Source organism: Limanda limanda, chromosome 8 (genome assembly GCF_963576545.1).
Source record: "Limanda limanda chromosome 8, fLimLim1.1, whole genome shotgun sequence".
NCBI classification, from domain to species: domain Eukaryota; kingdom Metazoa; phylum Chordata; class Actinopteri; order Pleuronectiformes; family Pleuronectidae; genus Limanda; species Limanda limanda.
Window position 1 is genome coordinate 17,492,525 of NC_083643.1, and position 14,919 is coordinate 17,507,443.

At 41.5% G+C, this 14,919-nt stretch overlaps 1 protein-coding gene across 1 annotated transcript; it reads right to left on the reverse strand.

Annotated features, from left to right (window-relative positions):
- Nucleotides 1-187: 187 nt before the first annotated feature.
- Nucleotides 188-14,082, reverse strand: LOC133008905 (disintegrin and metalloproteinase domain-containing protein 10-like). Its single transcript, XM_061076282.1, has 16 exons — nucleotides 13,910-14,082; nucleotides 10,228-10,378; nucleotides 8,749-8,867; nucleotides 8,440-8,598; nucleotides 7,821-7,921; nucleotides 6,145-6,294; nucleotides 5,090-5,182; nucleotides 4,815-4,998; nucleotides 4,407-4,570; nucleotides 4,109-4,292; nucleotides 2,769-2,919; nucleotides 2,485-2,668; nucleotides 2,268-2,376; nucleotides 1,939-2,159; nucleotides 1,707-1,833; nucleotides 188-384 (listed from the first exon to the last, which is right to left on the reverse strand). The coding sequence occupies exons 1-16, from the start codon at nucleotides 13,974-13,976 to the stop codon at nucleotides 188-190; spliced, it is 2,361 nt and encodes a 786-aa protein (XP_060932265.1). The 5' UTR covers nucleotides 13,977-14,082.
- Nucleotides 14,083-14,919: the final 837 nt, after the last annotated feature.

The following is a 14,919-nucleotide window of genomic DNA, read 5'->3' on the forward strand; positions in this document are numbered from 1 at the left end:
TTTCTCTTTTCCACGTGTCTGTTTTGTCTGTAGATGGAGGATATGGTGGTGACTAACAACCATGTCAGGCTTTTTCTTTGGATGGAGTGACGCTTTTGTTTCCCACTGTAGGCACAAGGAGGAGCCAAGGCATTGGGGGGAGGTGTGTGGGTGGGGGGGGGTGGGGGGGGGCGGTGTCCACAGGGTCTCAGCGTCTCATCTGGCCCATCTGATAGTTCTCTCTGGGCTGACGGTGGTGCCTCGCTGGCTGCGCCTGCCGCTGTGGCTGCCTCGCCGGCTGCCTCTGGGCCCCGTGCCCGGCGTGGCCGTGCGGGTGGGCGTGCTGAGCCGCGTGCTGCACCTGGGAGTTAGCTTGCTGCTGCGCTCGCCGCCTCTTCAAAGTGCCTGTTGGAAGAAAGGTTCAGGGTGAGCTTGTTGAGAGACAGACTAATCGATCCACACAGCAATAAAAATCTTTGTGTATCATTCTTCTTTCGAGAAACTCTAGATCTTTACACCATCGTATCCACAACAAATGGAGGAATTCTACTGTAGAAAAACTACAGAAAACCTTGCTGAAATTTGCAGGCTTTGATCGCAAACTCGATTTTGCTAACAAAGCTGCCTTTAGCCTGTACACACACATCGAATTAGGTTTCTTCTTTGGGAAACTTTTGCCCCATTTGATATCAAGTATAACAGCCGGGCTGCAGTACATTTGTGAGTTAGCGGGTGTTTGTCGCAGGACGTCTTGCTTTTCATTTTGGTGAGTGTGAGTCGTGATGATCTCTCACCAACATTTCAATGTCTATATCTGTCGAATATGTCACCAACATAAATACCATTGATTATTACCGACACAACGCTTCTTAAACCTTTTTCTGTCCAAATAAAATGTAGAGTAAAAAAGTACAAGTGGGGTAGGCCGGCTTTGGGGGATGTTAGTGGTTGTCCTCTAACCAGGTCAGTGGTTGGATCCCAGTCTTCCCCATCTGAATGCCGAAGTGTCCTTGGGCAAGATACTGAACCCGAATTGCCCCTCATAGAAAAAAGGTGCTGCCCATAGATGCACTGTATGAAAGTGTGTGTGAATGGCAAAAAACTCTACTGTAAAGTGCTTTGAGTGGTCATCAAGACTAGAAAAGCACCATATAAATACAGACCATTATCATTACAATGATATCAAGTGAGAAATCCTATTATCTATGGGCATTTGCAACTGCAAACCTTTTGTAAAACATATATTGCAGCAGTTCCGCAGCAGACGCGCTCCCTGTGTGGACAACAGATTTGCTCAAGACAACAGATCAGCAACACAATCGTCACTTGCGGTACAAGCACCCAGTGTGACGCTGGATATGTTCTCTAAGTTGTGACCTTTTTAATACTTGAGCTTAATCCATTGCAATATCCATAGTGTCTATATCCACAATAACAGTTTTAAATATTAAATACATGAATGACTTTTATCTAATGACTATTTTGCACTAGATCATAACCTGGCGGCTTTATAAGTATGTGTATTTTTGCACTATCTTTCTATTTGCTGAAATATCCTAACAGTCTAATCAGAATTATTTTTTAATATATGAAAACTAAACCTTTGCTCAGTAAAGTGCTGCAGCAAGTGATGACAGATAAGGACTCGTGAAGCTCATTACTCAGTCGATGAGCCAGTTTCCCTCAGAGGAGGCTTTGTAACTTTCTTTGTGAACCTCTGAACTCACCTGGAAGTGGTTTGGGAGGGGGGAGTTTGGGGTTACTGCTCGGTGTGTGCACACTGCAGATCTTAATAAATCCAGCCATGAGCATGATGAGGGCAATGCCCATCAACAACACTGCCCACCAATGAGCCTGAAGGAGAGAAGGAAGTAAGTCAAACCCAAATCGATAGAAAAACACTTCACGCATTAATAACTAATAACTGATCAGAATCCTAATCAAGAGGTCAACACATACCACAATCCACTCTGCAATGTTCTCATAGAGCTCAGGGTTGAAGATGGCCTTCTTTAGCCTGGCGAGCGGCCCGTCTGCATCCACCAGACGACATTTCATGAACACGTCACAGTAGCCCTTGAAGTCGTTGCAAGGCGAGCCGGCTGGAAGGGTGGTCACTTTCTTGTTGAAGAAGCGAGCCAGCTTTTCTGATCCGGTGCTGCTGCACGTGTTAGGATTCACTAGGGAGAGACATCGCAGACAGTCAAAACTGTTTGAATGACAAAGACCTAATCTAAAGCAGAAGAAGAAAATACTTATGAAACTGAGTAAAAGGGTAAGGGACTCACTCTTCTCCATGCAGCACACGTGGCAGAGCTCCGTTTCGTCCTTGCCATCTTGGCTGGCACAGGTGCACGCCTCGAGCCCATACTTTTCACAGATGGAACCGGAGCAGCCCTGTCGGGGAGGAGCGTGAGGACAGGTGAGATCAGAACAATGGCTGCTTTGAATGTGACATCGCTATGACAACCACTTCGTCGGAGGGTAAAGCCTCTGGCTACTGACCCCGTTGAGGCAGACTTGTGTCTCTCCGTGGCAGGCGGTGAAGTTGGCTTTGGGCTCGGACGTCGGGCACTGAGGACTGACTCCGTTGCACATGCCCTGGTGAGCGCACTCCGACTCCTCTCTGCACTTGTCGTTACGACCCTTGTAAGAGCACTCTTGCGTGCAACAAGGACCTTGGCTGGGACTGGTTGGAGAGAGACAAGTGTTGAGTCGTGAGGGGTCACAAACAAACTTCCCTACGGAACACCAACACAATTCGGGAAAGAAATAGCATCCGGGTCTACCTGCAAACTTTGTTAGGCTTTTTCTTGCACTTCTTGTTGTCGGCCTGGTTGGCGTCGTAGCAGCACTGGTCCTTGCACTGATCACTGTAGCCGCAGTCACACTCCTCTCCTGGCTCCACCAGACCGTTACCACATATGGGCTGACCGGACTCTGTTTAGAGAAGGAAGAATAAACACTAAGCCTGGGCCGCAAAAACTTTCTTCACAACTTTTACTTTTTGCACAGAGACAAACTATTTATTTCAAAAGCCAAAGCAAAGGAAAATTGTTGCAAAAGAATACGTTGCTGCAGTAATAGGGAAATAAATGTTTAAATAATTTGGTTAAAGTGATCAGGTAGTCTGCCTACAGTGTTCACTTTGAGTCTTTTCATACATGTTTGGGTTGTAAAAAGTGATTTGTTGCAGTTTTTACGGCTCTGTGACTATCGACGATCCTCTCTGTGTCCATCGAAACAACTGAAACAACCGCCATCTCCTCCGGATCTAAATACATTGTTTAAGTTCACAAATTCTATCATTTTTACCCAGTCTGAGTTTAAAGTCTAATATTTTCCATCATCAGCCAAAAATGATTTGCTTGAAACTACATGTACAGAACTAACCAGGTGTGCCACTCTAATGAAATCACATTACCTGTCATTTGGCTGAGGCTTTTTCTCAAAAGCCTCAGCCAAATGACTGAGTGCTTTCAAGGACACTACAGGATGAATGTCTATAAAAAACATGGGGACACTTCAGCCCCATGTTTTTATGTTGCTCTTTGAAAGTTGATTTAAGTGACACACAAAAAAGAGATAGATAGATAAAAAGAAATTAACGACCAATGTGAATGTTCTGGGGGATGATGCAGATTGCGATATTTTAGAGTTAAACAGGCTCTGTATTTTACAGTTGAATTTAACTAAAACATGTATGTTAAGGTTGGGAAAAGATATCGGCCAAAATCATTGGTCAGGTTCTAGAAAAAAGCTTAAATATATTGAACTGTCTGTGATTAAACCTCGACCTCTCCCCCTTTACTGTTTATCTACTATTGTATTTATTTGTAATCTATGTTGTTGGTTTTATGTGGGTCCAAGGCAAATTTAACGCTTTGTGGACAGTAAAATTGAACCTAACCTAACACAATCTTCCAAATACTACTTGTGAAAAAAGTATACTAATGCCAATATTGCTTTGTCAAAGCCAACACGAGGTGCTTTCTGAGTTACATTGTATTTATCTTCAGCCTTCATGTGGATAAAAAACCTCCCACACTAATAAGAAGCGTGGAGAATCTGAAACTAATCTCGGTAGACACAGTTAAATTTAAGGTTAAAAAAAAAAGGCAACACGTACCGACAAAGCAGTTGCTTCTCTTTTTCTCCAGCACCTGGCTGATGTTGCGAACGCTACAGATGGAGAACTTATTGTTGTTGAGCTTGTCTCCTGATGTGGCTCTTGCATACATGATATAATTGCCCTTCTCCTTCTTGTCTTGGCTCTTGGATTCCCCTGGGGTACACTCAGATCCAGAGTCGTGCTGAGAGTTAAGAAAGGAAAAAAAAATATCAGAGGTTAAAAGTGCAAAGGATAAAAAGTACAAGCCCCTAATAAATCTCACTGTGTATAAATGTGGAACATCTGAGTAACTCACCGGGGAGCCAAAGTTGTGTCCTACTTCATGCGCAAAAGTGATATGGGAGACTTTGGGAGGTACGTGGGAGGCATAGTTCTGTACAGTGATTATACCAGTGTTGAGAGATTTCTTTTTTCCATCCGAGTAGAGCTTGCTTTTTTCACAGATGCCTCCAGAGCTCCCTGAGAAGCAAAAGCACAGGTTGGAACAAACCTCCCAAACCACAGCTACAAAAATTAAGGATTTTGCTCATTAGAGAAGAAAATCTGCTTTTTGTCAGGGCAATTATTCATTATTCTACCCTCAAATGATCTCACTTATAAGCAAGGTTTGGTGATAATGGGCCTATTATACAGTACAAGGAATGTGAAAACGGAACAGAATTTTACAGTCGCAGATCACTGATGATACACTGTCTTCCAGTACCTGAGGGGGCTCCCACCCAGGCCAGGCCCAGCACTCCGTCATCAAAGTCTCTGTCGGTGAAAACGTAAGCGAGGCAGTAGTCGTCATGGTTCTGCTCAGAGTTGAGCTCCAGGAACTTCTCCACACCGATGTTGGAAAAGCGGAATGGGTTGGACCTGTCCCTATCCACATTGGTGGTGTTTATCTGTGAGGGATGAGGAGGACAAGGTCAGAGGAAAGGCAGTGACTGTATGTAAAATATAATGTTTAGATTAGTTTCTCAATATTTCACTTACCCTGATCCTTTTCACCATGAAGCTGATGTTGCGGATGCCCATAAAGTCAGTGCCCTGGTAAATGGCATCAATGGCCTTGACGTGACTGGAGATCTGAAATTGAAAAGGTTTCACAAAACTTTTTTAAAAAAAAAGCTTTGACTGTGATGATCTAAACGGAGAATAAAAAACAAATCACACGTCTCACTGTATGATGCAGTCTGTGATTTGTGATAACTTACTATGAAAGAACGCCAAATTAACTAATATTATCAAAACTATCCACTCATTCATTCTGCTGCTTATCCTTTCAGGGTCACAGGGGTACTGGAGTCAATCCAAGCTGACATTGTGCTAGAGGCGAGGAGGTACACTCTAGATTTTTTTAAAGTTGACATTTAAAGTAACCTGCCATGTCTTTGGACTGTGGGGGGGGAGCCTGAGTACATACAGAGAACTCACACAACACCTTCCTCCACACCACTCCAAAAGGAAAGGTCCTCACCAAATCAGGGATGGAACATATGTATATGACAAATAATGTGAATTTGCTTTGAATTTTAGAGGAATAGTTTGATAGTTTGATAAATACCATTATTGGCTTTGTGCCATTTTTTCAGTGAGGAGGTTGATACCAATCTCTTACTGTACAGTAAAAAAAAAAAAGTTCTACCAGCAGGTGGCTAGCTTTGCTTAGCACAAAGAAAATAAACTGTACTTTGTATCCAACTGTATCTAAAAAAGAAATTTAGCATCTCTAAAAAAAAAACTGAAAATATGTTCACCTCTAACTGTAACTCTGAACATTTGCTCTTTGGCCATGGCTCTGAAATTAAATTCCAGACAGGAAGCACTGAAACCTTGATGTTAACTCTCGTGTGATTTATTTTTCCAAGGTTGTTAAGTGTTATGATTAACCACTGGCGGAGGGTTTATTATTCTGATACTAGGCAGCCAATTTTTGATTATTAAAAAACTTCCCTGCGGATGATATTCTTTCATACTCGCTTTGTAGATCTCATTTCTACAGTCCCGCAGTGGCAGGACTCAAGTGACTGATGCTGACTGTGTGTTACCTGAGCAATGACAGCCTCTCTGGTCTTGTAGTACTTGAAGAAGAGGTGGTCAGTCTGAATGAAAAGCTGGCAGGTGTTTTTCTCCGCCTGCGCCATCCTCCTCTTCCTCAGCAGTACAGGTTCGTTAAAACCCGCCTCAGTGTGGAGCTCCTGGTGTGAGCAGAACCGGAGAGGAGAGCCGGAAACAGACAGTTAAATAAAACATATATATAACATTTTCCACCAAACAGTGGCTAAATAAATAATGACTTGTATTTTTAGGCTGTGCTTTTCAGCTGCAGTATGTTCATAGGCTGCAACTGTGCTGAGGAACATGTACTTTTCATGTCACATGAGGAGAGCGGGGAAATCAGAAGGAATGATTAGACCGAAAGCAAACTTGCGTTCCATTTAAATGAAAGTTATTTATTTTTACTTTTGGGAAAATGTCTCTTTTATAACCTCAAAGTGACAACTGGAGAGTGCTTCTCTTGTGATGTTTGCAGCTTTAAGAAGCTCCAGTTTGTGTCTCTCCTGTATTACCAGTTCAGTAATATACTACAGAGTAAAAATAAATAACCAGTGATAAAAATTAAATACTTGCACTTATCTGAGGGTTGTGATGAAAAAAAATATATAAACAGCGTTCAAAAAAAGACTTAAGCTATGCAATTCATGAAAAAAACATGAAGTTATTAAAAAATGTAAGAAACAGCAGCACGTCTTAATAATATTAACAAGAGCACTTTCACTTTTGGTTTATGTGATAGAAATTGAACGTAGACATGGACAGGTATCTTTGCTTGGATTAGAAAAAGAGGAACAACTTGAGAAAAGGCTTAAAAATATTTTTGGGTTTTCTTAGTCTGAGGATTCTGAAAATACCTTCAGAAAAGTGTTGCGTGTTGTTTAAAGGCCTTTCAGAGTTTTCAAAGCTTGCTGCCGAGTTATTTTCCAGAAAATTGGATGCTTAGCTCAGTGACTTTAACGTAATGATAGTGGTGAGCATGGGAGGCATAGTCCTTTGCGGGTTCAGAAGTAACAGCTGCTCTTAAATGAAAAATATAATGTGAAATTTCTCTCGAGATGAATGGCTGATCAGATTAAATTATAATTTACATTTTTATACTATGTAATTTCACAATTTACAAACAGAACACATTACACAAAACCTCTATTATTAATCTTGATGTGAATGCATACACATACAATACACCAAAAATACAAAGCAGCAGGTCATTTGAATTAGATTTTACTCAAATTAATTCTGAACATATTGTCGCTACTACAACACGAGTGCTGATAATGTGTCTATGTGTTTGTTGAGAAAATATTATTAGGCTAACAAGAGCTAACTGTGACTCGAGTCACTATTTTTTTTTAACTTTGGGTTTGAATTTAAAATATTTCCATGCAAATTCTTTCATGAAAGGAGTTTATGTGTGCAACCCCACTTTAGAATGAGAAAGTAAAAAACATTCAGCAAAGATCGACTCTTTCCTGGTGTTCAGATGAGCTGCTCATTTATCATGTTGACAACCACTAATTAAGTAGAGATTGGCTATTCCCACCAGTCTATGTTAATTCAAATTGCACAGAGACACTAAAAAGGTCTATAGGTATCTCTGGAGCCTAGTAACAAAAAGAAATGTCTTTCTTTAACTGTGAGGGCTAATTGTGGTGTGTTGAAGTTTCACCTTGGGTGGCTCCTCCATGGCAGATGTTTGGTACTTCTTCATCCTATCAAACACTGAGCTATCAGCACAGCCTCCTTCTGGGCCGTACTTGTGCGGGTAGTCTGAGTGAGAGAGGCAGACACAACACTATGAGGATTACGGGAGACAATGTTAGCTACTTAACCCCCTGAGTCACTCTATTTCTGGCACTATTTATGATCAACTAATGGATGTACTTACACGCCACTTGAGCCTAGCTTTGCTGTGTTAGCTGTTACTTCCCTGTCTCCCTCATTAGTGATTCTATTCACATTTCTGTTTAATTTGCCCCTCAGCCACAAACTATATGTACACAGATGATTTGAAATTACAGGGTGCCAGGGTAGTGAAGTGTCTTTGGTGCTCACTATCAGTACCAACATTGTAAAGCCTGTGTAAGTGAGCTAGCAGCCCCAGAGAAAGATCGTATTACTCATCTAATGAGCACCTCAGGTATCTTTACTCCCTGGGAGGTGATTTATACCAGTCAGCCTCCATCAGCTCCACGGCTCCAACCCCGCGCTTTCCCGACCACACATTTATATATGTGTACATTCAGACTGTCAAAGCATTTATGTGACTGAACTTGCTGGAAACTTACGTATGTCGTCTTCGTGGTACATGACAGAGTGGAAAGGCACATCTTTGCCCTCCAAGTATCTCTCTGCAGGCTCCACGTAGTAGTTGCCCTGGTAGCTCTGAATGAAGCCCTCGAACTTACCATCCACAATGGAGCCATGAGTTAGGGTACCCTTTTCTCCTGGGAATCAAAATAACAAAAGTACAGGCGTTTACTACACAAGATCATACCATAAACAAAATAATTAACAAAAATTCCATATAAAACAAAAGGCCTTGCTTTTACTTTAATAAACACATTAAAACAATGGGGTTTTAAAGGAAGCCTCACCGTAGATTTCTCCAGTGTAGATATGAGCCGTATCATAAGGAATCTCTTCTCCTGAAACATCTACCTTTAAATCTGGGGAAAACAAGGTGGTGTCCCTCTTCATCCGTAAATTAAAATGCCTAAAATCAAAGACATAAAAATATACAATACGGTGAAACTGGTTCTTTGATGTCCAAAAACTGTCTCCTGATTAATTCATGCCATATCCATATTCAGCAGTGTGAGCCCATGCATTTGGGTGTGGATCTGAATTTGGCTTCACTTTGGGGGGTAAGCAATATTTCGCAAGCCCTTGAGAAAAAGTAAAAAGGGAATGAAAAAAGTGAGGAGAAGGGTGAAAGCAAGGGCATGGTTTGGTATCTAAGCTCTTTTCCAAGCGGAAGGGGGAACAATAGTCTTTATCTTTTAGGAGAGAGAAGAGAAAAAATAAGGACAAATTGAAACAATGCTGTTTTTTGTTGATCAAACCTATGGAAGGGAAACAAAGATGTTAAAGTAAACCTTGGGTTTCATGTTACACCTACACAGTGCTATCATTGTGTGCTTGTGTTGTGTGCATTTTGTTGTTGTGTAGGTCAGTGCATAGTCTCTAAATTAACTGCAGGAAAACAGAGGGCTTTAGATCTACGAAATATGCTGAAACTTAACATATGAATAGACACATAAATCGTGCCCTTATATGTGAGCAGTAGCTATTGAGTCACGGATGTTTTGTTATGACTTCAGGGTGAAAACGCAAGGTACACAAAGAAAGCAGCAAAATAACAGCTATTTCAGCCATATTTAGACATTTTGTTCAAATCAGGCAAAGAATAGCGCAGCAAAGAATTTGGGTTGCATGTCTAGCTTTTTCACAAAGTCAAAGGGAAAAGGAGCTGACACACTTTTCAAAAGGAAGATATATCTTCTGTGCCTGTTTGCTCAGCTCTTATTATCGTTGACTTCCCTATTAAGCACCATCGGAGTTTAGGAACAGCAGGCTCTTCTACGGGCAGGGTGATAAACAGCCTCTGCCAAGATCCTAGCCAGATGGTCTTGACTTTGTCATGTAGAGAGTGGGCACTTTCTATCAAACAACACCACCTCTTCAAAAGGCTGGACGAGGAACCATGATAAGGACTTCATGAGTCCATCCAGCCATCCACTACTATAGCTTGCAGGAACCTCAAGCTGATTTTTTTTTAAGCTACAAAGAAATTATTTTTAAATCCACCGTCACCACAGAGTCAAAGGGTTGCTTCTGACCAGGTCTAGGATTTCATAAAATAGGAGTAAATGTCAAAAAATTGTAATAACTCTGCAGATCTCTGCTACAGCTGACCTCCATCTTTAATCATAAAGCAAGTAGACTTATGGGATGAGCAATACAAGGTAAACAGGCAGGTAAACAAGGAGATAGACGAGGATACATCAAAATAGACAGAGATGCTGTTGAATTTCCCTTTAGGTTAATATCTGCAAAAAATAATCTTGACAAACCTTCCATGGGCATGAAAATCTAAATGAAGGAACTTGTCTTCGTGGGTGAGCGCCCTCTTGGCCCTCTGATGCTTGCTGTGCACAAGCTCTGTGTCGTAGGACAGGCCTTCATAGTGACGGATGTACTTGGTCAGGGGGTTTCTGTAGTGTCCTGTTTGAAAAGAACAGAGGGACTCCTGTTAACAACAAGAAGCAAGGACAATACAAGGCAAATAAACTCTTGTGGACTACACAATTGTCCAGATTTTCAGAAATGGATAGATATTTCTGGCCCTGCTCAAACCTGGTATTAACATCCGGCCTGAGAGACCCGATCCCAAAGGGACAGCTCTATTTGTCTGTTCACACCTGGAATCAAAACCCTTCCTGAAAGTGTCTCCTGTGACTGCTTGTGATCGGATTCCACTTCTACTCTGTATGGAAATAAACATGCACATCCTTTCTGTTCACAAACCCCAAATGATGTCATTTTTATCCATACTGACTATAGAGATGGGGCCACCTCCAATGTGTTTGGGTGTTTCCAGTGTGTGCGAGCAAGTGTGTGTGTGTGAGCAAGTGTGTGTTTGTGTGTGTAGTGTGAAAGAGAGTCAGTGGAGTTGCGTAAATCAATGCACTAAACACATCTTTAAAAACTGAAATATAGAAACAGTATAGAAAAATATATAAAATATGAAATATGTGGCAGTCAGTGCTGATATAAGTGTGTAGCGTAAGTTTTCTAAATTCAATTAATTTCAGACAGGGCTTCGTCACAAAATTTGAAGAGAGTTAACCCGGATAGCTTATTTAACAAACCACAAAAGGCATCAAAGAAAAATAAATCCCAAATAATTAATTTGGTTAATTCAATTGAATTATTTAATCAAGTTAACGATCAAATAGGTATGTTTAATAAACAGACAAAGAACTCATATTCACCAAAATATCCAGTAATCAATAGTAAACAACTTCATTTCCGAATAAGAACAATTAACCATCCATTAAATAAGCATATGAAAGGAGTTTCCATTAAGAGTACATGGTGAGTTCAGATGTAGAGTGAGATTCTGGGTGTGGGGAGAGTGTTCACGAAAAAAACTGTTTGTATATAATATTCCTTTCAGTTCATAATTCGATTTGTAAAGAGGGATGTGTGTGTGTTTGTGTGGTTGTGGGAGAGGAGCTAGGGTCCAATGAAAAGGTAAAGTGAGAGAAATATGTGTTTTTGTCGGAGGTCCTTTAATCTTCTGATAGAGGGAAGATGAGGGGTGAATTTTCTAGAATTTTCTTTTAGCGGTCACAAATTATTCAGTGTATTGGGAAAACACTGAAAATGTTTCTAATACTTTCGGTTCATTATGAAGCTGTAGCCTGTCCGCTGAGTAGGAGGTCCTTCAATGAGGCCCACGTCCCATTTGCATCCACACAGCTTTAAGAATGTGGACCACATTAGGAGGTTGTCTGAGTGATTGGATCCTAAATACATTCTTAATGTTCCTTCACACCTGTACTTAGGTGTCCACTTATGATCAGATCCCTCAGGATGGATCTTCACACCAGGTCAGATCAACGTCTCATTTGTTCTATGATTTGAATTAATTTACTGTTCATACTCAAAAATAATAATAATAATAATGTGTGTACATGTTACCAGGAGGTCATCGCAAAAATTTACACAATACATGACCAAATGTCAGGGATAAAACACTAACGTTCAAGTCAAGAGGTTCATAATATTAAATTGAATGTAGTATAAGCAATAATTTGATTGAATCTTCAAAGTATGTTTTGTTTTAGAGTAATTAACTGAGGTTTACATGGTACATGTTAGGATAACTGAGGTGCTCAAAAAGATGGATAATCTGACAGATATTTGACATGAAGGATTAGAAAGATGGAAACTGACAGCAAACCAGCATGGTCTGTGTTTTACATTTCAGCTCAATCTGTTTAAGTCAAATGGATGCCAGTTTTCGAGCTGCACTAAACAACTGCCCCCGGCGTCGCAGCATCATTATTTTGCCACCAGAGGAGTGGGTGGCGGGCTCGAAGGAGAGAGATTCTCCAGCACCTCCACCCATTTCACCAGATGCTTCACAAGCCTGCTGACAAACTCCACCAGCCATTTAAGCCCTTCAGGAAGATTCTTATACTTAGATCTTTGCCCCATAGCGTGAAACCCAAAAGAAAGTATTTTCAGTAAAACCAGTTTATGTAATTAGTACTCTCTGAGAGGTAATTATGTCTGACTACCGGGCCATAAATTACAGCATTCAGGGTAACCATGTAACAAAGGTGGGTGAGTAGACCAAGCTTCAGCTTCTTCTCCAGTCATGTGCATTATGAAATATTTAGGTGCTAACATTGAATTTTTCATTGAGGTGACTATAAGAAGTAAAGGCCACGACTATTCAGAAGTATCTTAATTCCTCCGGGCCCACATCAGATCAAACCATAAACACTGAGCAAGAATTACTGAGTCTTACACTTCTGCCATCATACGAAACTATCAGAAATACTTACAAACCTACAAAATACAGCAGAGTTGTATAATAACGACGTGGTTAATATAATATATCCCATATAATGTATTTACCTACACGAGATTGATCAAATGTTAGAAAACTAATAGCTTCTATTAACAGTTTGACGATGGCTCCAATTTAGGGTGAAACATAAACATATTACACATTACTGGGTGATATTTATGTTATGCTGGTGGCTATCTATTAAGGTACGATTGATTTCCTAGGGGATTTGTGAAAAGAAAGGTAATCAAAAGGGATGTCATGTGTATCTATGTTATTTATATGACATGGGAAGGTAATACAAGTCTTGTCTTCCTTCCTGCTCCTGATTTCGTTGAGGGAATGTAAACAAGTATATAGGTCTAGGCTTTGTTTTTGGATTACACTGAAATGAACGAACTAAACTAAACTAAACGGTGAATATGGACACTGCTGAGTGACTGACACATCATTGTGTAGAACAGTAACAGAGCTCATTTAATTCAATTCATTGCACCAGATTTAACACCAATACACAGCTTGTATAGTCTCATAGGTACAACAATTCAATTCCTATCAAACAGGATCATTCACATTATCTCTGTTCAGATAACACTGCGGCTAACAGTGTAAGCCCGAACCCAACAACACTGACCAGCAGCTGAACAGACACTACACGTATGCCTCCAAACATATTAACTCATTACATGTTAAGTGTGAGCTGCAGCCCAGCTCGGGTAACACATCGTCGGGGGCTAAACGGGCTGTTTTCACCACATTGTCAACGTTAGCGGCTAAAGCGCTAGCTAGCCCAAAGCTAACGGTCCGCTAGCCGAGTCGGCATCTCCATCTTCTAACAACAATGGCTGTCGGCGCTGTTCGCACGATAACAACAAAACCGAGGCCAAGCCCGAGAGTAAGAACCGTGACAACACTCGCAGACGACCCGGCGACGTCGCCTCATTTCCCCGCAGTGCGCGGGTCCGGCTCGGCTCCTGCGCTGCGCCCGGTTCGTCCGCTGGAAGCGAGAAAAGGGCGCAGTTCTGTTGACAACACGCAGGCCGCGCGGAGCCTCCCGAAGCTAGCGGCTGCTGCACCGAAGCTAGCGGCTGCTACACCGAGCCCTTTCTGCTGCTCTCCACCGAGCCCCGGACCTGCTCCCCGGACCTTCTCCCCGGACACGGCTCACTCACCCTGGGTGTAGCTCAGCAAGCAGGCGAAGAGGGAAACTTTGAGAAGAAGCATGTCTGATAAATCCATTGTTAGAGCATTGATGCCGTCCTCACTTTATTGTCCTACTTAGGGAGGCGCAGACGCCCTGTGTGTTTATTGCAGCTTCCTCTCATCGCCTCCCTCTCTCTCTCTCTCTCTCTCTCTCTGTCTCCCTCTCTCTCTCTCCTACGCTCTGACGTCACACGCACAGCAACCTGCCATCCCTTCCCCCAAAGCGCGTTCACGACCCAGGCCTGCAAACCAAGATGTAACGCAACGTAATGTAATGCAAAGTAATGATTGTGTCTTCTCCCATCCTTACAGACACTTTCAAAAGGAGGAAACCAAGGTGATTTCTTAAAGTTCCAGTGTGTAGGATTTAGGAGAAAGGGATCTATTGGCAGGAATAGAATATAAAACAATCCTAATGATGTTTTCACTAGTGTGCTTCATCTAAATTGTACTAATTGTTGTTTTCTTTAATCTAGAATCTGTCCTTTATATTTAAACACTTTGTATTTACATCGGGGGCGGTTCCTCTCTACAGCGGCCGCCATGTTTTATTTACAGTCATCCAAACTGGACAAACTTTACACCTTTTTGAGTTGTCATGACAACTGAAGGCTGCCACATGTTTCTCTTTCTCTTTCCTGATTGGAGAGGGAGGGTAAGGTGAGGGGTATTCAGCTGCAAAATGCAACTTCACCACTAGATGTCACTAAATTCTGTACACTGAACCTTTGTTTCCCAGACTCCGCATAATAATGTGCTCTTAAATTTCAACGTTGGTAGAAAGATATCAAGTACATGCACACAATTTTGAGTTACTTCTACTTAACTTAGTGTTCTCGTTTTTGGGTATTTCAATGTATGCCACGTCTTTAATTTTGCACTTTTCCTTTACACTCATTTGAAAGTTATAGTTCGTAAGTGCAAAAAAACTAGCTAAAACCTGGTGTATTATTATGGACTAAAGATTCTGCAGTGGTGG

Bases quoted from the DNA above. Each gene is read 5' to 3' on its own strand.
- LOC133008905 (XM_061076282.1), bottom strand. From the start codon at position 13,976: ATGGATTTATCAGACATGCTTCTTCTCAAAGTTTCCCTCTTCGCCTGC. The intron at 10,379-13,909 runs GTGAGTGAGCCG...CTTTTCAAACAG, and splicing joins CTTGCTGAGCTACACCCAGG to GACACTACAGAAACCCCCTG. The intron at 8,599-8,748 runs GTGAGGCTTCCT...TTTGATTCCCAG, and splicing joins CTACACTGGAGAAATCTACG to GAGAAAAGGGTACCCTAACT.